Source organism: Hippoglossus stenolepis, chromosome 9 (genome assembly GCF_022539355.2).
Source record: "Hippoglossus stenolepis isolate QCI-W04-F060 chromosome 9, HSTE1.2, whole genome shotgun sequence".
Taxonomy (NCBI): Eukaryota; Metazoa; Chordata; class Actinopteri; order Pleuronectiformes; family Pleuronectidae; genus Hippoglossus; species Hippoglossus stenolepis.
In genome coordinates this window covers 18,999,551-19,027,374 of record NC_061491.1, presented here as the reverse complement: position 1 = coordinate 19,027,374, position 27,824 = coordinate 18,999,551, and the positions used below count along the sequence as shown (strand labels likewise).

Sequence of the window (27,824 nt, the reverse complement as noted above, 5' to 3'; positions counted from 1 at the left end):
TCTCGTTGTTGTAGGCACATCGATGGCACACTAGGTGGCGTACAATCCCTGTAGAAGTGGAACAAGACTCCTGTGCTACATCAGCAGAAACACAACACACACTGTTGAGACACTGAGACACTGAATCCCTCCTTTCTGTTTCCAGTCAGCAGAGGGTGAGAGAGATCAGACAGGGAGCCGCTGATAGAATCTGATTTATTTCCTATAATCTCAAAAACATACTTCTTACTTTGCTTGCACTCCAAGAAACAAATATACTCAGTTACATGTGAAGTCTTAGTTTTCTAACATGACATTTGTGACATTTTTCTGCACAGCTACGTGAACTCTTCCTCTATGAAATGAATCTTGACTTTTGATCAACACGATAATTCATTTCATGGCTATTTTCACAAAATGAGAATATCACACACACGTACACAGATGCACACGCACCGAGCACGTGTACACACATATGCGCAGGATCTCTGAACTAGTTAATGTGCATCCCCTTGTTTTTTTGTTTTCTTTATTATTATTACATCAGTATGGCATATGGCATGGACTAAGTTTTTCCTCCTGACTAAGTTACCTTTCACAACAACACTGCATTTTTGACATGATAATACAACTTCAATCAACACCCAACAGTTAGCAGGAACAGCATTTAGTACGTGAATACATTTGTACAAAAGGTATACACAAAACAATACAATATATTACGTAATTTGTCTCTTCAATATGGCAGGTACACACACGCAAGACACACACACACACACACACACACACACACACACAGTCACACATTCAGTGGCTGAAGCACACACTCCTTTATTCTTAGAGAGATTGTACATCAGTTTCAGAGCCACTCACTCACATCCTGCACACAGAGTCATTGTACTCTCGGACGGGAGAGACTATGTACAGGGTTTTAATTCATAAAATATTGCACTTATTGGCCCATTGCATCTCACAGCTATTGCCATGACAATGCTCCTAAGATCTGTAACATAGAGTGATGTATATACACTATCTTATTATTATTATTATTGTTATTATTATTATTATTATATAAATCTACATAGATAAGTCAGGACTGACTTCATGCAATTTTTTTTTTAGCTTTTATTCAACTATGCAACAAACAACCAATGATGCTAAAGGAACTGTAATGATTTGGCACTATTTTCTTTTTTATTGCTGACCTAAAAAGACATTCTGGATTTTAAATTAAACTATAGAGTTTTACTATACAGACTTAAGTTATTAAGATCTCAATAGTATCTTCTCCATTGAAGCTTCCAATTTTAAACTACTGTATGTCAGAGCTATTTTTGTGTAGCAGAGTATTAAGGCCATATTATAGGGGAAATAACCTGTGATTTCGAAAATATAGTGGTAATATTAGGAGAATAAAGTTGTGATTTTATGAGAAAAAATTCTGAATACTGCAAAAATAAAGAAAAAAATATTAAATATCTTTTAGGAAATAACCAGCAAGGAGAGTTTCACTCATTCTGGATCCAAAATGTTGATTAGTCTCATTGTTTCTTGGGAAAAGACAAAATCTCTTTGAATATCCCACAGATGTAAAGTACAACTTAACAAGAGGCTCCACCTTCTCATTTGGATCTTCTCATATTCCCCATCCAACATGACACGAAGCCAAAAATGACTTTACTCTAGAAATCTCCGATTTTTTCCCTTTAATTGGCCTTAATACTGAATCATTGTTTCTAAGCAGCTTAGTGAGATTTTTCTTTCAGGAGGGACTTTAACAGCACAGACAGGAAACTTTAGCATGCGGACGGAACAATGAAATAATGCTTTTTAAATATATGGCTGTTTATTCCATGCCAGAGCTGATTTATGTATCTCACACTGCACTGTCTTGTGCAGTGTGAGATTTATTTTTTATTTAAATGCTGGATCATTGCTATCACGTGGAGTTGAGGATGGTTAGATTCGGGGTAAGGCTCTTCAGATGAAACAGCACAGACAGTGTGAGTGACTTTTTGGCGGCATGCTCATCGCATCAAAGTATAAAGGGGTCGTCTTGGAGGCTAAGCACATTTTACTTACCAGAGATATCACACATCTACGGACAGCAAAACATGGAGTAGTACTTACATCAACGTTACACATACTGGACTAATTCCCGAAAAGTAAGAGGCTAACAGAGGGACTTACAGAGGCCGTGTTGGAGATGCTAAAAGGCCACTTTTTTAAATTCCAAGGTAGATGATTTTTAAGATGGCCAAGTTCCACTCGTTTGTGACTCAGACACGATAACACACACTCATGCAAACCCCACACTCACTCACAAGAACACACACTCGCTACACACAACAAATCCGCTACGTCCTATCGTGCACTAAATCACTGATTTGGCAGCTTTAGGAGAAAATAATCCTAGAAAAGGAAAAAGGGAAAATACTGTACAAAAAATAAAAATGAAATCATTATTAAAGCACTCATTGATTTTATCCCTTATATTATAATTATTTTAGGTCTTAAAGATTTTTAAAGGTTTTCTGGATTAACTGTACAGTAGGACTATGAACTATATCCAGCCTTATCAAACATACTTGGCTTATAATCGTACTAACCAGCCAAAGAATGACAATAGTGTCTCTATATTCTAGATATCCTGTAGTGTTACACATTTTGTAACAGCCATGTGTGTTTGTCTGTTTATTTTTCTCTTGATATAAGGTGATAAAGTTGAGAGATAATACGACAGCGTTTTGTTATTCTACTACTAAACTGGGTTTGAGCGGCAGTCCAGAGAACGTTACTAACAGTTGCATCCGGGCTGCTGCATGGGCGGAGCAGTGTCTGTGAGTTTGGCAGTGGGCGCTCCCGTGGTGACGGCCGGGTCCGTGTCCAAGCTCTCGGACATCTTGTCGCAGATTAGGTCGACGAGACGCTCGAAGGTCTGCTTCACGTTGACGTTGTCCTTGGCGCTCGTCTCGAAGAACTCAAAACCTGGGGAGGAGGAAGAGCGAGTAACGTGAGAACATGAAGAGACAGGAAAAGCCAAAAAACAACAATAATAATAGGATAGATATGATTAAGACAAGATATTGTCTTAATTATCGTCCGAGTCCTGATGGTTTGTGAGTTTTGTTTCCTTCTTTGGACTTTTTTCATCCTGTTTTTTGCTGTTGCTCATCTGCATTGTTGAACTGTCAGTTTTTGTTCATCACCTTATTCTGCAAGTAAACTTGGACACTTTTAATTCCCTTTCATTCTTTTGTGTGTTCTCTATCATATCAAGAATACCAAGGTTACAACGTCACCAAGCGATCCAAGGCCCTTTAAGCCTTAGGCCCCCAAAATGTCCGATATGAAAACCACACAGGGGGGTGGATGTTGCTCTTACCCAGCTGTTCTGCCAGCAGTCTGCCACTATCAACCGAGACCACTCTCTCCTCCTCCATGTCACATTTATTCCCAGCCAGCACCACCTGTGCATTATCCCATGAGTAGGTTTTTATCTGGGTCGACCTGCAGGGAATCAGAAACACACACACACACACACACACACACACACACACACACACACCAAAAAAAACGGTCAAATTAACACTGCTGCTCTGTTTGATTGAAAGTGTCACAAAACTTCCTGCCACCTCTAATTGGACGGGAGCCTTTGGACACAGACATGGAAGATGGCAGATGGGAGGACATGATGTAAAGTTTGTCGGCCATTTGGACCAGAGTCATTTCATCATTGTGTAATATTTGAGTCACTGATGGCAGCGGTGGGAAAGTGGGTCAGCTGTCTCTGTGTACTGAAAATATGAAATCACTGCTCTGATGTAGGTTGGTATTTCTATTTTGTGACTCTGATATTTATCACACATTCCAGAGCCCTTGAATTATAAGGCTCTATTTTCTACACTAGTTTTATGACCTCTGTAAACTGTACAAGGGAAGGAAGCTTGTTAGCCTATATATTATCAGATATTGTTGCTGCACAGCTTATTGGCATCATTAGTGAGACATGGGCAACATAATCCTGATAATAACTAATGATACAGAGGATGCACTAACAACAAGCAGCTCAATATTTTGTCTGTTATTCATCAGCTTTACACGAAAGCTACTGGATGGATGCACTAAAATTGAACATGTTCTTCTCTGACCAATACCACATCCTTCACCTATGTTTCATGGTGATCCATCCAGTAGATTTTACATTATCTTTGGTGGAAACAAGTGGACATGGGTGACAAAATACATTCCAGATAAACTATTAGATGATATATGTAAAATCATCTATTGCCAGATAAACACACACAAAGGGGATGCACTTCACACTTTGTTTTGCTGTCTGCACACACAATATGGGAAGGAATTTAAGGAACACATTTTCCTCCTGTGGTGTTGCAGTCTGAAAGTAGGGCAGTGAACATACTACGGGCTGAAAAGGGGAGGAAAGAAAGAGGAGAAGAAACAATGTCTCAGAGAGGGGGGGACAGCATGAGGTTAGCGCTCCTCTCTCTGTCCAGTTCTGTCTTGTTGTAGCAGGTCAGATGTGGATCATTTAGACTCCCACTTCAGATAATATAAACTGACAGGAAGCCTCTTGTGTCACATCTCACAACACGCTCCACATGCAGGGTGTAGTGGGTCTGTGTTTACCAGTGGTAAAATGACAGATGGTGAATTAAAAAGAAGCAGATCCTTTAACATTGTTGTCGTAATGAAATTAATCTTTTCGCAAATGATTTGATAGATTTGTTTCCCTCTTTAAATGCCAGCGTTATCATATTTCCCTGTCTCGACTCTGTCACAGGCAGGAAATGAGCACGTCACAAGCTTAATCCAGCCACCGTCGAGGAAGGAGCCGTTGCCATGGAAACCCTTTTTTTTTTTTTTGCTCCAACCTTGTCACAAGGAACAAGGGAAAGAGAAAGTGGAATTAAAGCCTGTGGCAAAAAACCCACAAAAATAAGGATTTTGGTTTATATGAAGGGTAAAAAGACGAGACTGTGTGTTGAAATGCTCACAGGTAACGCTCCAGGATTGTTGCTGCCAGTGACACACTTGGCTCCATTAATTAACATCCCCCTCACAGACGGCAGTATTCCATTAAAGTGTCAAATGGGTCTTATATTATATTAGCTGTGTCTGGCAGCGACCTCTTTTCACCAGAAAGCACCGTTTTTCTCACTTATAAATTCATTTCATTACAAATAAGGCTGCTAATGTCAAGGATTTCAACACAATTCATCCCCAAAAAAATAGAGTCCAATGAGACCGAATACAACAGATAGTAAATTCAGTGTTTTAAGATTGAAAGCTGGAAAAATGTCTAACGCTAAATGACTAGATTAATGAAATGATTAAGATTTCATCACATGAAGAAGTGTTAGGTAAAATTAATTATGAGCGAAGTGCAACTGAGACATGGGAACACGTCTGGTTTCATGTTAAAGCTGAGCCTAAAATAAAATTCATGTATATTAACTGATGGCTATTTTTACCCCTAATGTCTTCAGTGTGAACGCTGGTTCGTCCTCTATTGTGCAAATGATTTTCACTGTATCTGCTCTCTGGTCCCCTGCACTGCTTTGTTGCACAAAACCTTTTTTGCAGGATCCCTGTACCAGTATTGAGTTAAACATTGCATTCCTTATTTCAGAATACAGGGCTTTAAGTGTGTGCTCAGTTGGGGTAAATGCAGCTCCGGCCGTGTCAGGGGCTTGTTTAAGCAGCTGTCAAATGCTGCTAAGCAAAGTGACGGAGGCTGAGCAGACACTGGCCTTAATCGCCTTTGCCACTGTCCAACAATCGGAAGCAAACTCAGTGACATGCAGGTGGAGAAAAAATACCACTTTCTCCATTGAGCCTGGATGAGTCATATCATTATTTCCCTGTAGTTTGCAGATGATGATTCAGAAAATCTTTCCTCTCTCATTCGGTGCTTCGATAATCTCTCTGCAGCAGGGGGGGTGGGGGATTACTGCAGGATGGTGGCAGGGTGTAAATAAAATGGGAAATGGCAGTTTTTCACCACAAGTCCTGTGCAGGGTCCTGGTGTAGGATCTCTATATGGCAGAACTTTGTTTCTACAAAGCTGTTGTGCTGTCGTGGTTGTTCTGATGAGAGCGTACTTGTTTTTTACGGTGAGAAATCTAACCCAGAAACCCAGTTTTCGCAGCTGATCGAGCGCCACCTACTAAGCCATGTTTAGACACGAATGCATCATCGTAATTCACCGAACAGTTGGACTCGGGCTCAGGGTCACTGTTCAGCCCACAGACGCTGGGGTGACTCAATGGACCACAGCCATGACCTTTGCAAGTTCCCCCTAGACCCCCCACGTCTGGAGTAGATTCACACACAAACACACTACGTAACAAGTCTGTCAAACAAATATTAGAGACAGACTGTTGGGATTATGAGATGTGGCTTGGTGTTCTGGTCCACTGATGCTTGGTTGGTACGTGCCATGTTTTTGCTCGTCCCTGCTCTGTTTGAACTCTCCTCAGTCTAAGCTGCTGTCCAGGCTTCACCATCACTTCCTGCTTCTCCCACCAATCACTGGAAACTAACTACTCACCTCTTACCATTGGTGGGATTTAGCAAAGTACATTTACTTTATAACTGTACATTTTTAGAGTATCTGTAAGTAGATTTATTTTCATGTACTTTTCACGTTCATTTTTACAATGCATTGCGTAACATTTTCACATTTGTTTTTATATATTTTTTAAAAGTAATCAATAACGAGGGGAAATGGTCCATTGATCCAATCAGAGCTGGCAGGTAACATTAGACCCCGCCTCCTGCAGCAGCTCATTGGTGAAGAAACACCTGGGATGGATTCCAGACTCAGCCATTAATTAATATAACAGTAGTATCATCTGCAGCATTGATATTGAATGTGATAGAGTCGATTATAAGAAAACATACAGCAGGCACAGTTACTGAAGTGGTAGATTATTGCATTAGGGAATAGGCTACACTCGGCAAGTGCTTTTACTTAGAATACTTTTAGCCTTTTGTTCAAAGCAAGAGCTTAGTTTCACTCAAGTAGAAAAGTTAATACTTTTAATTGAGATGTCTTTTGACAACTTATTTGTACTTTTACTGAAGTAAAATGGGATAAGGAGGCCACTGCCTCCTGCTATATAAAGCCCCGATCTTCACCTCCTTGCCATAACATCTTCTCACCTTGTGGTGTTGCTCTCCAGCTGAACTTTACCAGTCCTGTTCAGAATTTTTTTTGTTGTGATTTTTGTATTCCTGCCTATACTCTTCACTAACTCAATCTTCTCCTCCTCTTGCCGCAGGATCACCGGCTTATACCTGCTTCCCTCAGCCAACTCAATCAGCCACCCTGCTCCCCAGATATCCCCTCCTCACCCCTCTCCCTTACCGGACTCTGCCCCTGGATACTGGAGTCCCCTACCCCTTTGATCCTTTATTCACTTGCACTTCATATCTTCATATTTCCTCATTGCACATATTTTTTTGTTTATACATCTCTGCACTTATTGTGGTAATAAATATCCTGTGTATATGTCGACAGTTCCTGCAAACCTGTTCCTGGTCACAAACACAAACACAGAGAGAGAATCTGTGTCTGTTAGGATGATATAGGGACGTGGGGAGCTGTTCAAAATGTTTAACATCAAGCGGGCAGGACATCAACTGACTGCAGCATTATGGAGACAAACAGGAAGTTCTCTGGACATGATCTGGAGCTCATACCAGGATAACCCAAACAGGCCTTTTCAAACGGTCAGAAACAGACCAAGATGACTCACCAGTCCTGCACGGCACCGAACGACTCTTCATTGGTGATGTCGTACATGAGAATGAAGCCCATGGCCCCGCGGTAGTAGGCGGTGGTGATGGTCCTGTATCGCTCCTGGCCTGCTGTGTCCTGCACACACAGAGAACATGATACAGCATTACTTGTTAGCCAGCTGACTGATATGTGCACTGTCATGCTGAGCAGCATCAACACAACTCCGCACTTTAACGGTAAATGAATAAGGGTTGATTTTGGATTTCTTCATTTCCTTGTGGCTTCATTTACTGTGTTCGTGATGTGAAAATAATCATTATGCTAATTGCCTCTCTGGCTTCGCATTGATAAGGTGCCAAAACCAGCAGTTCAGTTTTGGCTGATGTGATAGATTCTCTCCTCCACTCGGCTCTGGGCTGCAGCATTCAGAGATCAGTAGCTTTTATGACGTGCGCCTTATAGGAGAAGGTCTAAAAATAGAAGTCAAATGGTGTAAACACTAGGAATCTGCTCACTGTTCATGATAAGGCTGAACAAATCACTGAAAGGCGAAACAAGCGGGTGATTACACAGCGCTGGAGGAGTGGTACATTGCAAACACGTGCAGATCACCCTGGAAACAAGTGCCCACTGCAGCGCTGCAAGATATCAATGAAAATGCTAATGGTTCCCGGCACAGACAGATGAAGCTTTTCTACAGCGAGTGTGTTTTAATGTGGAGGAGAAAATGCATCAGTTGGTTTGATCTCTAACCTGCAGGTTTTCTATAAACCTTCCTGTAATTGTTGTGTAGATGTGCAATTTTATGATAAGACACATAATAATAAATCCCACTGACATGCATTCTGTTTGTACTGTGTTTTTACTGTGCTGTTGTTTCAGGCCTTTGTAAACTCCAGACTTGTCTTCAGGGGGCATCATAGTGAGAGGAAAGGTGGGACTGACTACCGAGGGGCCCTAATGGTGGAGGGCCCCTAACAAACCTGGACCAAATGGGACTTGTTATCTTCTTTTGCATGTTTTAAAAACTTTTCGTTTTTATAGAACGATGTCATCACTTTTCAAATCTGCTTTGTATTCTCAATAATTCGTTTTTTGCCATTGACTCCTGTATGTCCCTGTGTCCGTTCTGTCTGAGTCTGTTTGCTTTGTATATGTTTGTTTTATTCTTTTATTTGTTTTTATTTCTATTTTTCCTTGATATCTCAATGGGACCTTCAGAATAAATAAATTAAAAATAAAATATTAAAAGATTGTTTTGTTTGCAAGTATTTTGATATCTAAGAAAATTACTCTCACATGTAAAATAAAATGTAACTGGGTAAAACAGTTGAGAAATCGACCCTTTCCAAAATGGAGGCTCTCTGTGTTCCCTTTCACCCCCCCTACAAAGGACGGACAATGGTTTAGTCCACCTGAGCACTGCTGAACACAGCTCATGAGCAGAGTGAAGCCTCAGGGCCTGAGGCTGCAGCACCTGTGCCATTGTCATGTCTTCTCCAAGCAAATAGAGATACCACAGGAGGTGGGAAAATAAATGGGAAAGGAAAGAAAGACAACAGCTTTAACAGGTGTCTCTCAAAGGAGAGGTGAGCATTACTAACAGTTTCAATATGGTCTATTTATCTATATTACCTGGCAAAGCTCAACGTCATGAAACACCTGCTCCTCGGTTTCAGGAACAGCCCCTGAGAGTTTAACGGCTGGTGCCTCATTTGTTGCTGAGGACGTGAATCAAGGTGAGTTCATGAAGTTTTGAGGAAAAGTTACTGCAAGCAAACATTTTGCACTGAGATGTGGAGCTCTGGAACGATTATTAGTCTCTTTCTATGTGAGCTAGCATAACATGTTTGGTATCAACAGATTCATTGTAAGTGTCAAGATCAATATGATTCCATCAGCTCAAAACCTCAGCCGGCAATGGCCTTCAAAAGCAGAGCAGAAATGTTAAAAGTAGGCCAAGAACTAAGGAGGAGAATAATTCTAGTTTGGAGATCATGGTGATCAATATGTCTCAATAAGTTTTATATGGTTAAATCGTGTGAGAGTGTCAGATATGATTGAAGGACTCGCGCTGTGCACTGACAAAAAACACCACAAAGATGTCACAGCTGAAAAGAAAATGCTGGATTTGTTTGTTTGACGTTTTTTTCTGCCCACACATGTGACTGTTGCTGTTGGTTTGAACAGGCTTTTAGCAAACTGAAACTGGTCCCAGAATAGACTGGACAGTCCTGCACTTCTGCCAGTTCAAAACCACTTTTAGGGATTTAGCAAAAATGAAAACCCATCAGTGCATATTCACTTTGAAAAACTCCAGCATCCTCTCTGTCGGTTCTAGATAGAACTGAGACAAACTTAACATTTTTCCCCATTTTCTTTCTTTTTTTTTTAATATTTGCCCTTATTTGTCATTCATGCATCTTGATGAAAGAAATCAGCTACATTTAAAAGACTGATATCTGAGTGTGATATTGTAGTGGCTCTTGAATTTACGTGGACTGTTAGGCCTTGGAGAAGGTATGAGCTCCACCTCGACATTCTGGTTGGAAAGTGGCTTCATTTAGTTTCTACAAATAAAATATGACTCAGTTCAGTTGTCCTTTAGTGTGAGGGGTTAGAAAACCCAGATTACTTGTTTAAATGCTGTAGTTCATTAGTCACTGCTCTAATAATCACTACAGCTCCACGAGTACCGCCTCCGCTCAATAATTTGTTTAAGAGAAACAATCAAAAGATGCATCTGAGCGATGGATCAAGAGGGATTTAGCCCACGGATGCTGCTCTAATGTTGGGCCAAGCTTTTTATTCACAGTCCTGCTTTAGTCTTGTTCAACACAAGCCCGACAGGCAGCACTGGATTGTTATCTGCCGCAGTGGTTCTGCTGCTTTGTGTCATTCTGCACATGGCTTCAACAGTGTGCCCATTATAGCCAGAGGACGGCTCTGACCTTCACTCCACACAGAGCTCATAGCCTGCCAAGCCTCCACACACACACACACACACACCACAGCTAGCTCTGACCTGTTGTCAGTTCACTATCAGACTAAAATACATGATACACAATATTATGGTGTGTGTGTATATATAGGCTGCTACAGGCTCATCACAGAGCACTAAGTCACCAGGTGGAGTTAAACCTCTTTATTTCTTTTAGCAAAATAAAGAATATGCTAGCTAAAGCCTCTATGTTTCTGCTTGTGATGACATCGTCACGTTTCATTTCATTTGGTTAAAATTGTGTTGATAATGCACACTGGTACCACCGAGTGAGGAGGAGGAGGAATGGTCATATCTCAAAAACCGATAAATGTACATTGTTTAAATAACTTACTAGAAATTCTTCATTAATATCACAGCTCTATCTATTATCTCTTATCTGGGATTTAGCTGTTAATGCCTAATTATGAACTAATTAATTAAACATATATTTCCCATATGGTGCAAATGGAAACAAGCACCCTCTTCAAATGAGGTTTGTTAGCTAGGGTTAGATTTCCAGCTTCATCTGAAGCTAAGGAGCTGGTAGGTAACCTTCAGTACGCCTCTTCAACGGCTGAAAGTAGAGCTCAGTGATCAATAACAACAATTATCTCAATATAATTTTGATCCATCGCAATAAAGCAAAAATAAAAAATTTGGAAATATATATTGCTTATGTATTGTGTAGCACAGAGAGGAGGTATGACAACAATCAATATGTTTTGCTCTGTATCAAGTGTTTGTCATCATTTGCCCATAAAGAATTTAAAACCACAACCTTCAGTCTTTGAATTTAAACAAACAATGTGACATTTATCGTGATAATTATCGATCTTGACTGATTTGATTTTTTTTTTAATCTTGATATAGTTTTTTGACCATATTACACAATCCTATAGCTGAAAGAATATCAAGTCCAATCTGATTGTGTGACTTGACTTCTGCTGTATTCTAAAGAAACAGAAGGCACTGTGTGAATGTCTCTGGGGTTTCTAAGTAGTAACTAGGTGGAAACTGTTCACAACATAATCGCACAACAAAGTAAATGTGTGCATTTTTTTAATGACGGCAGCCGGTGAGTGTTTTATACATGGCACATTTTGTGTTTTTACCCGATTCTGTGGATGCACCATGTCCTGATGTAGTAGAACCTATGCTCCAGAGCCTTGTCTTCCAGTCTCAATTCTAAATCTTGTACATTTTAGTAGCTTATCGATCCTGGGCTGTGCGCTTGACCCTGACCTCTGCATTTCCAGGCTATTTTAGTGAATCTCTTTGCTTGTTCTCCATTAAAAAGACGGTGGGACAGAAAAGAAAGACAATCTGCTGAGTCCCGAGAATTGGAGCTGCTTGAAAAGCTTCGCTTGTAGTCCGCAGCTGAGCAGAAATCGATGCAAGAAGCTGACTACCTCGAGGGCAGCGGCCGTGAGTGAGGGCTGACACTTGGCAGAACTCTTCTTCATTCAGTAAAGTGAGTTTGGGTTTTGCACAAGCCGGAGACTGGCTGCACTGTCTCACTTGCTTCGGCCTAATATGACAACAGGGACAAGTCTATGATGCATTAGGACGCTTTTATCTCTCAGGAGATAAATGGTGCGACGGCCACAGTGACATGAACCAACAGCCATCACCTTAAATGGCCACTTAGTGTAGACCCAGTTCTGCCTGAGCCCAATTAAAAAAGACAGGCCAATTAACTAGAGGCAAGGCCAATCCTTTTTACCTCTGAATATGCTTGTCTTTGCTAATGATGAAAACACATTATCCCGATTAGCCAGTCATTTGACTGCTCAAACTCAGTTTTCAAATCCTGCTGGCCCTTCTTCTTTATCTTTTTGTGTGATTAGCAAACAACCAAATATCTGGGGACGGCCCATTGCGGCAAGAGACAACTACTATGACAAGAGAGCAGAAGCTTCTAAGTAGAACTGGCATTTGGTGTATTACAGTGGAGACTGACGGGGAGAAGGAAAGAAATAAATCCTCCTCCTCAGTATCTCAGAGGTATTATGAGGCAATCTGCCTCAACAGCTCAGATGAACTCCTAATTAAACAGCCGTAGACGTTCTTCACTTTCCCACACGTTGGGAGGAAGGTGTTGCTTCTTTGTTCCTCCCCACCGCGTGCCAAACTAACACTTACTAGTCTCCTGTCAGTAATGTTGAGACTTCCATCTGTCTCCGTCCTTGCATCGTCGAGTGTTAAACCTCGAAAACACAATGGAGCCTTTCCTGGAGCTTTCTTCTATAAATTAAGCATGCAAGCTGAGGTGCCACATGCTTTTCAAAGACTGAGGAACAAATCACTGAATATATTGTTGTTGCTAATTGAGATTCAAACACTCGTCTATCAAATAATTCCAGGAATCTGTATTCATCCATACTTCATGAGTTGAATCCCCATTTTTGTCTGAAATGATCTTTAAAGATTACTTTTAATGACATGAACATCCCTTATTATTTTCTATCCATACCTGCACAGCTAATATACTGAAAGAAGTAGGTTTGACTCTAAAGATACCTTGAAGTATCCATCACATCTTTTCTGCAACAACAGATGCAGGGGGAAGTGTGTCCAAGCATACCAAACAAGCATGCTCCGACGTAAGAGCCAAACCACTGACTACAAATTGAATAAACCCATAGGTGATCCCATGTGTGCAGGACTTGTTTCTACAGCAGAGCACATCGCCATCAAGTCGCAGCCTGTCACGGTCCTTGAATTGTATTGATCAACATCGAAGGACATGGGCAGAGGTCAGGAGAAAGTGGGTCTCTGGGCAAAAGATTGACAGCCCTTTATGGACAGGAGTCTCTCTGCGGGAACACCAGAGATGAAAAGCACAGGAGTAACAAGGGGGCAGGGTGTCTCTGAAGAGCCCCTTCCCCCTTATAGAGCATGGCAAGTCCTCCAGGAGACCTTGGCGGACAACAGAAAACTGATTTCTCCCAGACATGAACTGTGTTTTAACATGCAAATGTCCAGGATTGAAGTGGATTAGATGGAAATTTGTGCATGAATGGAATGACAAAGAAACTGTGAAAGGAAAACGTAACGCTGCAGCTTTGTCTACAAGCGCGTTTTCTTTCTTCCATAAAATTACCTTCATTCGGTCATATGCTAATCCGAGTTTAGCGTCCTAAATAGATGGATTTATAGGAGGAAAGTAAGTTATCTGGTGTTGACCGGCTAAGGAAAACATGATTAGCAGAATTAACTCATCTTTCATGCTGTATTCTACTTGTTTGTTCTGGGATCAAACATTTTGTGGCTCGCTTCTAAATCTTCAATGCTTGGATGTGTATATCACTTACCCAGATCTGCAGTTTGATCCTCTTGTCGTTCTTGTACACGGTCTTCACTTTGAAGTCGATGCCCACCGTGCTGACGAAAGCCGAGGTGAAAGCATCGTCGGCGTAGCGGAAGAGGAAAGACGTTTTGCCCACGCTGCTGTTGCCGATGATCAGCAGCTTGAACATGTAGTCAAAGTTTTGGTCCCCTCCCTCCCCCTTCCCTTTCGCATCCTGAGTGGCAGCCATCTGCAAAATACAAAACAAGAGACGTTGAAAAGAATACATCAAGAACGTCACCTTGAGAGTTAATAGGAAGCTTTTCAAAACTGTTACGCACAAGAAAAAATACGAACCTTAATGTGAGACATTCGTTTTTTCAGTTCTCAATAAGATAACAATCTAGTCTATACGAACACAGGCCAGGAAGTGAAGGTAAGAGGAAGAGCTGGATGTACAGAGAGCAGTGAGAGCTTGTTATACAGGCCACAGATCAGAGGTGACAGAAGGCTGTGTCAGGCAACGCAGCATGACCAACACAGCATGCTGTGGTATTGATGAGTGTACGATTACAAGGATTTTTTTAAATGCTGAGTTTGTTTTCTCCAACGTCTTTGTTTTTTCACGATTCCATTAACGAAAATGACTGCAATAAATACGTCAGTTAGTATTTTATGTGCTGGAGAAAAACATGTCAACCTTCACTCTTCTTTTAAAGGTAGTGCAACATTTTTTACAATATTTTGACATTTCTGAGTGTGTGATGTTTTAATTTTACATTCTAAAGAGTTTAACATCAAATTTGTCCAGACATGAAATCTTTGTCCATGGTGAAACTGCTTTACCTCACTGTTGTATTGATTTTTTTTTTTACAATAGCTGAGCTTGTTTTATCGAAACCTGTTATTTCTTTACACTAGGGTTCCATTAACGGAATTTACTATTATTACCGTTACCTTAAGAGCAACATAAAGCTCATCAATACAGTAGTATTATGTTAGTATTTTATGTGCTGGTAGAAGTGGATCTATATTGTACTGGAGAAAAAACATGTCAAGGTTCCCTCTTCTCTCCCATTCAAATATATTCTGTTGACATTTCTGTTTTCATTTGACGGTACAAAGACTCCACCATCCATTTTTATCAAACATGAAATCTATATCTACATTAAAACGGCTTTACCTCACTGTTTTACAAATGCTAATATTTGATAAAGAGTGCATCTTTCACCTCCAACGACGCACATACACCGAGCATTTCCGTGCAAGCTGTCGGCTGTCAACGACCCTAAGAGGACAAGTGCTCTACAATCTGCAGGATGACAAGAGCACAGTCATCTTTAGCTCCAAGGTGAGTCTATTTTTTTGACAAAGCCACTGCACTTATGTCAAACATGTGCGGCCGAGCTCTCCCTCTCTCCCTGTAGTCCGGTTATGCGGTTATAAAAGATGCCGGACATCCATCCTGCACAGCCTGCGCTGGATTTCCGGAAAAAGAAAAATCACCATTGAGGCAGCGTTTGCAAGGACACCGCCGAAACATCAGTGCACTGCTGGCATCAGCACACAAAACACGACCAAACCCGTTCAATCTGATATAAACCCGCACATGGAGGAGAAAGGCAGCCGCATGCATGGAGAATATAAAACCAGGACATTTGAGCAAGCGGTCTTCTTTTCTTTTCTTTTTTTTATCTCTGGAGGAAATTCTTGCACATTAAACTACACCCGAGACGCGTTGAGGACATTGTGGTGACAAACCTGATTTGAAGGCCTCGGCTCTGATCTTTATCTGCCTCTGTTTTGCAGAACACGGTCTTTCTGAATATCTTGATGTCTAATGCAGTTGATGTTCCCCCCTCCGTGTCTCTGTTTGGAGCGCGCACCGGTTTCAGCACCTGGGAGCTGTCCCCTCCGCCTCGGATCTGGCACGCGTGCTGGCTGGCTCGCGTGAGATGACGAGCACGAGCGAAGTGCGTTACGTTGAGGGTCTCTGACGTTATCATAGGGGTGGGGGTGAAGGGGGTCGAGAATATGGGGGTTGTAGTTTTTCCTCGGTGTCCCCGCAGAGGCGGAGGGCGACATCCGAAGTGCAGAGTCGACTACATTACTCGGCATGCAGCGCAGCCCAGATGTTCACAGCTGTAATTCTATTCATATTCTTGCAGAAATCCTTGTGCACAATCTCTATAATGTCCGTGCACATCTGACGTTACCAGCTGCTTTTCCTATAGCTCTAGCCTTCTAGTACAATGATGCATCTTACCTTCCCATACAAATCCATTTCAGCAATATGGGCCCCTGCTTGTGTTGGTAATTCACTCCAGAGACGAACCAAACTCCCAGCTGGGCAGCATGAACTACTATTATTTTTTTCTCTTCTTTTCAGGAAGCAGATATAATGGCCTCCTCTCCTTGTGCGTCACTCTCGCTCGGCCCTGCTCTCGTCCCCCTCCCCGCCCTGCAGGCTGCAGTCAGCTCCGCTTCACAGGCGGCTGAGTAAACACAGGCCTGAGTGGCAATTATTATTATTATTATTCATTGTTTTTGTTAGTAGTGTTGTTGTTATTATTATGGGCCTTTCAATGGGAGCAGGATGAGGAAGTGGAAGAAATTGCAACTGAAATCTCATCAACCCCTATTTTAGGTGGATTATAAACCCAACAGCATTAATGGGGGAACTGCAATAAGGAAATGAGGATCAGCAGTTGAGCATTTTTACTCGGTATAATTCCTATTTCCTATCTTGCCCCTGAAGGGAACGTTGCTACTAATAGACCAGTACACAGACACAATCACATCGAGGCTGTTACATAATCGTGAAGTAGATATAAAGGCTCTGGCAGACATTTGATATGGCGTGTGTATAAAGGTAACTGCCCTTTGACGTTTGTGTGTGTGTGTGTGTGTGTGTGTGTGTGCGCGCGTGCGCGCGTTGCTGAGTGCGCAGCAGCAGACTGGAGGGGGCGTGCCAGGTAGGCAGCACAAACGTTTGTCTCTGCAGATTTTCAATGTTTTGTGTCGCTACTTCACAGATGCACTGACAGATATTTTTATACATTTGTGTTTCTTGCTCATCAGAAAGTTAAGTAAGTATTACTTAGTTCACTTTTTAAGGTTTTGCACCGATCGTCCGACTCAACTCTGCTTTGGAATAACGTGACCTTGCTGCTCCTCTGATCCAGTCTTCTGCTGTGCTTCATGTTGACAGAGCTGCTGTCTCACATAGTGTCTCTACATAAACCAAAAAAGGTGGTAAACAAACACAACTTTCTAGAAGTCTCCATTAGTAAATCATCTATAGCACCCCCTGCTGTTGAAAAATGTGCTCTGGTGATATTGAGTAATATTTAACAAAAGCTATATTGGTAGAAATAAAGTAAGTGTTGCTTTATAACTCCACTCACTGACTTTCTGAAGTGAACTTTTACAGAGTTAGTTTTAACCTGAGTGACCTTAACCTGGTTTAAATACCACGTGTGCTCCAAATGAGATTCAGCCGTTAATGGCATTAAAGAAAATAAACCTTCAGTTTGTATCCAGTCAATTTAAGTTAATGCCCTCAAATGGACTGGGTGGTTTGAAGACCTCAACTTTGCAATACTTTATTCTTCCTAAAAACAAAATATATTCTTCACTCGTACATGGTTTGCATCCGGGCAAAAACACTTCATCTAATGTGCTGCCAAACCATTTTAGGGGTTGACCAATAATATGGATGCTCTGATATATTGATCAGTATCACATGTTTGCCAGTGGGTAATCAGAAACTACAGAAGGGCCAATGTTATGTTTGATTTTGAAAAACTGTCTCAATTACATAGTTTGCCCACCAGGAAGCACTGAAGAGATTATTTATCCAAATAATCAGACTGAATTTGTATTTGTTTTTACTTCAGTTATTCGTTTATAGTTTATGGCGTCATTCTCAGTTGTTGCCTGGAGCAGGTAAGTAAATATTTTTCAAGTTGATTAAGGACATGTTTATAGATACGTTTTTTTATTTCTGCAAGGCAACATTACAACAGCCTGTTAGTTAGCTCTGTAAAATATTAAAATCTCCATTCTACCACCCAATAAACTCTGATTGGTTGACTCTCAAAAAACCAAACCCAAACAAAATATCATTGGATTTTTTTAAATCAGATTTTCTCTTGATCACAGTATCTGTTGTGTTAGAGGAGAAATTTCTTTCATTTGCTGTATTTCTACCCACGTTGATGACAGTTTACAATGGAGGACTCCATTGAGGTGATTCTTCAGGAGCACAGCAGCGTCCTCCCCACCAGCATTGTGCTCACGGCCTGCACAGGTGCTCTGCTCACCGGCCTGTATGGAGTCTGGAATCTCTTTTCGTTGCCCGGCTTTCGTCAAATCCCCCGGAGACTCAAGGTGCTTGAGATTACCTTTCTTGTTTTTTATCTTTTCATCTGCCTGCTTTGCCGTCTTTCTTTCAAGCATTAAATGCTGCAAATTTCCGTGAAACCAAAGAAAAGAGTACGAGACGGAACTCTCTTGCACATTAACAATAATGCACTATTTCTTTTACCGTCTGTGTAAGATGAATCAGAAAAGATGCAGCAAAACAATATAGGCTGTTTATAGCTGATGCAAATACTTAAATCTATCAAGCTGCACTGTCTTTTTCTTTTAAACTATATGATGCTTTGTCTATCTTTTATTCTATGTTTATCATAGGAAACAGCTGGAGTTATACATTATGACAGATTAAACCCAGTTTACTTTAGATACACCAGACAGTGCTGTATTTATCATTCAGACAAAGAGAGTGGGAGATCAGATCTGAGTTTGCAGGCACAGCACTCAGGAGAATGGACCATTTAATATGCTTAAAATGAAGCATATCCAGAGATGTTTTCACACGAAAAAAACATCTTCAGGCTGTTATTCTCCTTTTTAGTGGACATTAATAGAGGCATCTATCATAGAGGGATAGATAAGACACTGTGTCATGTTCCAGCTCTGATTTACCAACTTGATAGCGAGAAAGTTTTGTAATAATAAAAATACCACATCACCTGTCACATGTGTCTACTCACTGTGTGTTTGCACTGTGCTCCAGGTCCCTTATTTGCCCTCCAGCAAAGATCAGACACTGAACATTATGAAGCTGCTTGAGGGACGAACAGGTCACCTTGCAGATCTGGGATCAGGAGACGGACGCCTGGTTAGTGATCTGCACTGAATGAATAATATTTGTATCACGCTGGAGTTTAAATATGAGTTTTTTTTAATGCTTGCTGTTGATCTCAGGTTACACAAAGCTTTTTGGTTCCCAGGTGTTTGCAGCCTCTTCTGCTGGCTTCCAGTGCACAGGCTTTGAGATTAACTCCATATTAGTGGCGTATGCCAGGAGCAAGGCCCGCTGGACAGGAGTGCCCCCCGGCCAAGCAACCTTTGTTAACAAAGACTTCTGGAAGGTGAGACACTAACAGAAAGTACTGCTGTTCTCATTGATCTGAGTTGTTACATCACCATGTTTGTGTCTCTCTTCTTTTACAGACTGATTTGTCTTTGTACAACAATCTGACTGCTTTCCTTGCTCCAGGAGTGGTGAGCTGGAAATTTATGTCCATGAAGAATTATTTCTCTACCTTCCTGTTTATGATGTATAAGTCAAACTGTATTTCAAGCGTTTTTATTGCTAAGCGTGACTGATTCAGGCTTTTCTGTTTACAGATGGAGGATCTGGGGGAGAAGCTGTTGAAAGAGCTTGCAGATGACACGCGTGTCATCGCTTGTCGTTTTCCTTTCCCCAACTGGCCTCATCGATCGTCCGTCGGCTCCGGTCTTGACGAGACTTTTTCATATGACATGGGCACAGTGCGCTCACACCTGAGAAACGTACCAGACACAGCGGTGTGATAAGTCACAGTCTCTTGGTCTCACAAGCAACAAATCCTCCAGACACATTTTACTAGACTACAAATTGTGATGTTTAAAGGAAAACCACTGTGAGTTTTGGGAAATTGCTGATTTTAAGTCAGTTGCGCACACTGATCAGCATTGATTCTTTTCTGACGTCTGAACATAACAAGAATGAAAGGTACTCTGATTAGACAAGAAGTAGACGGGATTTCTACAGCACTTATCCCCACAGTGTTTGTTCAGCCTCGCCACTTATAGAGAAAATGGAGTCTGCCATATTTCTGGTGGCTGCATAAGAATTCTTCCACTAAAATTAATTTCCACATTAACACTAATAAACCTTCTTGGTGGCTTGCTACAGGGGGGATTGTGCGTTTAGTGCTGTTTGTTAGTTAATAGTTTTCTTCTGCTTTGTTGGTTTGGAGTTAGATGCATAATTATATTAACCATTATAAAAACCACTGCAGCGCATTGCTGTTCTAAAATCATACTGTGGGTCTCTGCTTTTGTGCCACCACCTTACAGGCGGTTTAAATACTGCTTAAAGTATAATAATCCCAACATTGTTAACTGGTTTGCTCTATTTTCTCGAGGAATAGAAGCCTGAACAGTGTAAAAGTGATTAACACAGAAAATATTAGTAGCAAATGACTCTTTTTAAGGTGCATTATGCCCAAATTAACTATGTCTGCAATGACTGTTCTTCTTCTTTACATAATAGATAATAATTTCACAGCCAAGATCAGAGGCGTGTCATTAAATCTTAATTTTGCATTGATCTTGCCTTTGATTAGCCAATATTGCATTAAAAACACGCCAGAAAAAATCTAACAATTAAAAAAAGGTTGTGCAATTGAACAGGGAAGTAGGGCTTTTGACGGGAAGAAATAACAAGTTAATAAAGGAGGTACGGGTACTCAGGGAAAGTAATGAAACAATAAAGTAAAACAAATTATAACATTTTTGTGAAATTACCTTAAGATCTGCGTTGCGCAATTAACTTTCGTTTGATATCGCTTACTAGGGCCCAAGCACCGACCATGTGAAGGCCCTATGGCTCCACTTTACATTGTCCAGTCAGCAACAAAATTCTCACCTATGATCAGAGTCCCAGCCTGAACAGCTCCATATGTTAATATTATCTCAGGGTCATAGCGCCACCTACTGATCAGCATGAAAATTAAGTTGTTGGCTCCATTGTTAAATTGATAAAGATATTTCCATGGATTGTGCAGCCATGAGGGAGCAATTTGCCACTGAATCTGTCTCATTGTGGCACCTGCAGTAAACAACAGGATGATACAAATCTTTCTATTATAAATACCTGCCTCTGCAAACTGACATCTCTGCAACCTTTCTTCTCAAACCACCGCTCACAACCTCACATGTCAGGGTCCTATATGCCATACAAAGGTTTTTTTTTGGTGAACATAATGTCAAGGGTACAACAGGTCTGATATCCAAACGCTCCACCTGAGGGTGCTAGTGCTCCAAACTGAGCTTGTTGCACAGACACCGGATGAGATGAACCTGAGCAGAATACAGAGAACATGCATCCTCTGCATTGTGGGTATTCCATCAGTCAAATGCACCAGACCAACACCACCTTTAATAACATATTGCAACGAAAATGAAAAAGCTCCATTCAACTTTCTGGGTTTCTGTATGAATGAAACTGGCAAAGATAACATTTCTGTTTTTGTTGTTAAAGCAAGTGGTGCAAATCATCATAAATTACATCAGATAAGACAGAAAACACACGTTGCTTTATCCTCTTAGATTTCATATTGGTGTCATCATCATCATCACATCATCATCATCATCATCATCACCACCAGTGGATAGTCGATATCAGGCGGACCTCATGCTCTCGTTTCACACCGTGACGTCAGAGGGAGGGCGGCAGACAGGGGGTGGGGAGGATGCCAGACTATAAATCCTCCCAGACGGAGACGCTGCATTCAGAGTGAGAGACGAGTCAAAGCCCAGCTCATGGAAGTACAGAGGAATATCGGGTCCCAACAGACGAACAGCAGCAGCATGTGTGAGGCGACGCAGAGGTCCTGCGAGCCGCGCAGGAAGAGGACGGAGGAGCGCAGTGCGCCCTCGGAGATGGCGAGGATCATCACCGACCCTGCCACGGGGAAGTGTTACTGCCGTGGGAAAGTTTTGGGAAAGGTACCGTCAGCTTCTAGTCTTTTTAAAACACTTTTTTAAAAATTGGGATTTACCTGCAAGACGAAGTATGTTAACAGTGTTTTCCTTTTTTGTTTTTTCCAGGGAGGGTTCGCAAAATGCTACGAGATGACAGACCTCTCCACCAGCAAAGTTTACGCAGCCAAAATCATCCCACATTCGCGCGTCTCCAAACCGCACCAGCGGGAGAAGGTAAGCGCGCAGCTCCGGTGCCTGGGCGCACTGGTTCCACAGGGCAAGTGTTAAAAAAACAACCAAACTCCCAGTTACAGTCTCTGACCTTTTTGTTTTCTCCCTCCTGACAGATTGACAGAGAGATAGAGCTGCACAGAGCACTGCACCACAAACACATAGTGCACTTCTATCATCATTTTGAGGACAAGGAGAACATCTACATCCTGTTGGAATACTGCAGCAGAAAAGTAAGTGCAAGTCTATACAACTCCTTACTAATGCTGTGGATCACACCTGCATTGCACCCAAAACCAACGAGGCAGCACATATATCATATTCAGAGTCTGCCCCCACTATACAATAGCTCTAATGTGAAAATGCATTTTGTCTTTATGCAAATATGAATCACTCACTGCAGTTTTGTGACATTAAAAATCCTATTGCTTATTCTGTAGGAAGCAGTTCTTATAATTCTCTTCTCTATATGTTTTGTGTCTTTGCAGTCGTTAGCTCATATCCTCAAGGCTCGCAAGGTGCTTACTGAGCCAGAGGTGCGTTACTATCTAAGGCAGATTGTCTCTGGACTGAAGTATCTGCACGAACAAGAGATCCTCCACAGAGACCTGAAACTTGGTAAGAATTATTTTTTTTTGCTGCTGAGACACTTTGTGCCCTAGTGTAAAGATGCCTCCTGTGCAGCGAGGATATCATTGTTTTATTCTTTTTTTTATACTTTACTTTACCTTTGTCCTCTAGTTTGTCTTTTTAATCAATTCATCAAGGGGACACACGCTCTTTGATGCTGGGTTGAATATCAGGTGCTCACCATCTCGCTCCCCTTTCCTCCCCCCCTGCAGGTAACTTCTTTGTCAGCGAGTCGATGGAGCTGAAGGTCGGGGACTTTGGTCTGGCTGCCAAGTTGGAGCCGGCAGGAAACCGGAGGAAGACGATCTGTGGGACTCCCAACTACCTGTCCCCTGAGGTGCTCAACAAGCAGGGCCACGGCTGTGAATCAGACATCTGGGCCCTCGGCTGCGTAATGTGAGTACGATAACGATCAATCCATCGTTACTGAACTTCAAAAGATTTAATATTATTTGTCGTTATTATGAATTATTAACTAAAAACAGTGTAATAGCATGAACAAATATACAAATTGGGCTCGCCTCGTCATATAGAAACTTGTTATTAGTGGTTAATGATGGAAACCGGCTCACGTTTGACCTCCATCCTGTTCCAGGTACACCATGTTGTTGGGCCGACCACCGTTTGAAACCACCAACCTGAAAGAGACCTACAGGTGCATCCGCGAGGCGAGGTACTCCCTGCCCTCGTCCCTGTCGCCACAGGCCAAGCAGTTAATCGCCAGCCTGCTCGCCAAGATCCCAGAGGACAGGCCCAACCTGGACCACATTCTGAGGCACGACTTCTTCACACAGGTTGGATGCTACACTAATCTCTCTCTCTGTCTGTTCCACTCACTGTCAGTCTTTCTCTAAATGTCACCATGTGGGAGTAGAGCAGTGAGCCCCTTCCCACCAGCCACACACTGACCCACTTTTCCCTTCCCCACAGGGCTTCAGTCCAGAGCGTCTGTCGGCGAGCTGTTGCCACTCGGCACCAGATTTCCACGTCTCCAGTCCAGCCAAGAGCTTCTTCAAGAAAGCTGCTGCTGCGCTCTTCGGTGGGAAGAGAGACAAGGTCAAATACTACGAGACTCTGAGTGAGTATCAGATCTACAAACTATGATCTTTCAGTACTAAGAAGTATTATTAAACCAGCAGCCACATGTTATCTCATGTGGCTGCTGGTGGAAAAAGGCCACGCTCAGATTTTTAATGTGCGGTTATTGTCTTCAATAGACAAGTTAACCAAAGAGGAAGAGGAGATCTACAAACTGCAGCACGACCTGGAGAGAACTGTCATCAGCCAACAACAGTGCAAAAAGATTTCTGAGGTAAGAGACAATTTATTCAACTCCAGCCAAGATGTTTACAAGAGTGTAGGTGATGATTACTTTTTTCATACAGTAATTACACAGAGATATTCACAGTCGAATGAGTCACTCCAGTACTGAAATGAAATGAAAAAACAAGCAATCACTTATTTTTATCCTTAAAGCCGACCACTTTACATCTGTGGGTAGCTGCTGAGTCATAGTAGGAGGAAGTGCTCTAAACTCGCAGATTCTGAATTCTGTCGTCACTGATTCTCACCTCAGAATGGAAGTCTACTTCCGCCATCTGCAGAGAGCCCCGTCGCCTTGGCAACAGAGAGCCAGTCCCCAGCGACGCGAGATACCATCCGTCTGATCGTCAGGGGGAGTCTGGGGAGCTGCAGCAGCAGCAGTGAATGTAAGTTACACACACACACACACACACACACACACAGCGATGCCAGCATGGTGTGAATTGATCTTATGTAACACCAACGTCGATGCAAATGACTGAATTATAAAGAGATTTGTGATGGCTCGAGTGCAAAGTAATTTCTCATGCTTCCTCAATGTGACACCAAACTAAATGACCTGCTGTTGTTGTTCCTGCAGGTCTGGAAGACAACACAACCGGATGTGTGGCTGAAACGGTCGCAAGTGTGTTGAGGGGATGTTTGGAGAATATGCCCAAAGGTGAGTGGACTCTTTGAAAGGTCTTGACCCATGTACTGCATGTTTCATTGCAGAGATACAGCTCTTTATCTGTACTTCAGATATATATATATATATATATATATATATATATATATATATATATATATATATATATATATATATATATATATATATATATATATATATATATATATGTAAATCAAATATATACACATTTCCTCCCAGCCCATTACTGATGCTTAAAGCCTCAGCACACTTGATAGTTACACTTCAGTGAACTGGGAGGACATTTTGAGTACACTCCTACCCTTGAGTGCTTTAACAAAGTGAACAAGGTTGCACAGATAAGGTTTTTCATTCCTCTTTTAAATCGTCCCTGCAGCTTCATCTAATCCTCTCCTCCTTTGTGTCCCCCTCCCCACCCGCAGCAGACAACGTTCCTCAGGGCTCAACAAGCTGCAGTCTCCAGTGGGTGACTAAATGGGTGGACTACTCCAACAAGTACGGCTTCGGCTACCAGTTGTCTGATCACACCGTGGGAGTTCTCTTCAACAACGGCACTCACATGAGCCTCCTGCCTGACAGAAAGTAAGCACTGCCCTGCGCTTTCACAACACTCCGCCTTCTCATTGAAAGTTATTAGTCACCACATATAATGGGGATGGCTTGTTTAAGCTTGCTGTAGTGCGTGCAAATTCTCTCAGGGAGCTGTTAGTGGTTTAAGTAAATAATTAACGACTTTAATTAGAGTAGATTAGTTTGTCAGGTTAGATTTTAGGCTGTCATGACACTGAAATCAATATATTGTATGTTTTGTTTTTGTCATGTGAGCGGTTTAATAACTCTATCTCCTTCCCTCCATGTTTTTAGGACCATCCATTACTATGCAGAGTTGGGCCAGTGCTCTGTTTTCCCCACCTGCGAGGTTCCCGAACACTTTGTCGGCCAAGTCACTGTGCTCAAGTACTTCTCCCACTACATGGAGGAGAATCTCATGGATGTAAGCAAATATCTCAGCTCCCCCGCTCCCTTTTTGCATTCCTGTAATGTATCCATCCCTCTTGCTGTTGTGTTACTTTGGTCTCTCCACCCCCTGAAGCATTAGAAGTGGCATCTCTCATGTCGCAGCCTGTCTAAATTCTGATGTGTTGCTCCTTTGCTTTCTCAGGGCGGGGACCTGGGTAGCATGACAGACGCACACATGCCCAGACTCTACCTGCTGCAGTGGCTCAAGTCCGACCGCGCCCTCATGATGCTCTTTAATGACGGCACTTTTCAGGTAAACACACAAACCACCAAGGAAAACATAGGGGTTGCTGGGCACGCTTAGAAGAACATCATTATGGTGCTTTGCATAACACAGCGTTCAGATCAACAAAGGAAGAAAGGAGCAACTTGCAATTGTCTAACAAAAGACTTTCTTTCTCCAAAGGTCAACTTTTATCACGACCACACCAAGATCATCCTGTGCTGCCAGAGAGACGAGTACATGCTGACGTACATCAACGAGGACCGCGTCTCGAAAACCTTCAAACTTAGCTCCCTGCTCACGTCCGGCTGCTCCACCGACCTGCGCGAACGCATGGTGTACTCGCTCAACATGCTCCTGCAGAGATGCAGCTAAACCCGGGACAACCTGTTCCTGGACAGTGTGAAACTAGTCGAGCGCCAGTGCTGCCGCAGTGGAAGGATGATTCAGAGAGGATCTCGTTAGAGACCGGAGGACCAAAGATGGAGTTGTGCAAAGTTAATTAACATTCCTACAGCGCTGCACCTACGTGACTCAGCAGAGGTGCAGGTGGAAAAAATAGCACGGACAATGCTGAAAGAGATTGAGAAAATGAAATGTAGCACAATGACTGTGGATGGAAAAGGGCTGATTTGTATGTCAATTGTTGTAGGAGAGGAAAGGCCGAGGATGTCGGTACGAGTGTGAACCCCGATGTTTGGGGGAAAAAGATGGATATTTGGGAAGTAAAGACAAAAGCTGGGCTGGCTCCAGCTTCATCGTGTATAGAATAGTTGAAGCTGTTTGTTCGAGGAAATCTCAGTAAACTGATGCTCTGAATGTAACCAGAGCTAGACTGTGGACTATTGTAAATGTTGTACAGTGTATGTCACAGCCAACTCAGCAGTGCAAAGAAACCGTTTGTGTGTGGATGCTCCAGAGTTCACCTGTTTGTGTGTGTGTGTGTGTGTGTGTGTGTGTGTGTGTGTGTGTGTGTGTGTGTGTGTGTGTGTGTGTGTGTGTGTGTGTGTGTGTGTGTGTGTGTGTGTGTGTGTGTGTGTGTGTGTGTGTGTGTGTGTGTGTGTGTGTGTGCGGGATGGGTGTAATATCACATACCTTTTAAAACTGTGATTTGTTCTCCGTACTGACAGATGGACTCAGCACATTGAGCTGGGAGGGGGAGATGAAAATGTAATCTAAATTATTGTGTTTTAAAAAGTGCAGTATTTATTTATTTAATAATAAAGAGCATTTTCTAAAAAAATGAAGTCTACTCCTGAGTATGTTGTGTGGGGGGGGGCGGTCAACATTTTCAATTGTTTACCAGGGAATAATTCATGGATCTCGATGAAAGAAATCCGACAGGTTTACAGGTCACAGAGTGCATCAGATCTGGTGCTGGTAGATTGAATTTGAAGGGACTGTTGGGCCTCGGCAGCGGTATTCACTCTCCTAGTTTTCTTAGTGCATTTAAACAAATGGAAAACGAGATGTGTCCTTGTAAAGCAGCTTCCCTGCTTATGTCCTGCACAATGCGGTGCAGATCAAAATGTCCAATTCACCCTAATTACCCTCGTATCTCTGCGCTCGGCCCGAGTCAAAGCTACCATTTTATCTCTAAACTTTGTTTGCAACAGGAAATGTGCTCAGATCAAGATGCGTGCACCATAGTGTTGAGTGTTTACACAGATGCATGTTTATAATCTG

At 42.1% G+C, this 27,824-nt stretch overlaps 3 protein-coding genes across 9 annotated transcripts; 2 read left to right on the top strand and 1 right to left on the bottom strand.

Moving 5' to 3' along the window:
• Positions 1-178: 178 nt before the first annotated feature.
• Positions 179-16,443, bottom strand: rab3c (RAB3C, member RAS oncogene family). 2 transcript variants are annotated; one of them, XM_035165888.2, is made up of 5 exons: positions 16,286-16,443; positions 14,045-14,269; positions 7,764-7,882; positions 3,365-3,489; positions 179-2,967 (listed from the first exon to the last, which is right to left on the bottom strand). In XM_035165888.2, exons 1-5 carry the CDS (start codon positions 16,301-16,303, stop codon positions 2,777-2,779), a joined length of 678 nt encoding a protein of 225 aa, XP_035021779.1. In that variant the 5' UTR covers positions 16,304-16,443; the 3' UTR covers positions 179-2,776. The 2 variants fall into 2 exon arrangements, with proteins under 2 accessions (XP_035021779.1, XP_035021781.1); XM_035165890.2 differs by lacking the exon at positions 16,286-16,443 and adding an exon at positions 15,781-15,996.
• Positions 9,181-20,396, top strand: si:dkey-190g11.3 (uncharacterized protein LOC567059 homolog). 6 transcript variants are annotated; one of them, XM_035165884.2, is made up of 7 exons: positions 9,181-9,336; positions 9,427-9,486; positions 18,247-18,411; positions 19,103-19,207; positions 19,320-19,460; positions 19,543-19,593; positions 19,720-20,396. In XM_035165884.2, the coding sequence occupies exons 3-7, from the start codon at positions 18,253-18,255 to the stop codon at positions 19,903-19,905; spliced, it is 642 nt and encodes a 213-aa protein (XP_035021775.1). In that variant the 5' UTR covers positions 9,181-9,336; positions 9,427-9,486; positions 18,247-18,252; the 3' UTR covers positions 19,906-20,396. The 6 variants fall into 6 exon arrangements, with proteins under 6 accessions (XP_035021775.1, XP_035021778.1, XP_035021776.1 ...); XM_035165885.2 differs by lacking the exons at positions 9,181-9,336; positions 9,427-9,486 and adding exons at positions 16,912-16,994; positions 17,101-17,108; XM_035165887.2 differs by lacking the exons at positions 9,181-9,336; positions 9,427-9,486 and adding an exon at positions 16,600-16,891.
• A 1,260-nt stretch (positions 20,397-21,656) lies between these two features.
• Positions 21,657-27,381, top strand: plk2b (polo-like kinase 2b (Drosophila)). The gene is made up of 14 exons (XM_035165880.2): positions 21,657-22,086; positions 22,189-22,296; positions 22,410-22,526; positions 22,782-22,911; positions 23,136-23,319; positions 23,519-23,717; positions 23,854-24,001; positions 24,141-24,235; positions 24,500-24,632; positions 24,827-24,907; positions 25,318-25,477; positions 25,760-25,889; positions 26,058-26,168; positions 26,322-27,381. The coding sequence occupies exons 1-14, from the start codon at positions 21,901-21,903 to the stop codon at positions 26,511-26,513; spliced, it is 1,974 nt and encodes a 657-aa protein (XP_035021771.1). The 5' UTR covers positions 21,657-21,900; the 3' UTR covers positions 26,514-27,381.
• The last annotated feature ends 443 nt before the right edge of the window (positions 27,382-27,824 follow it).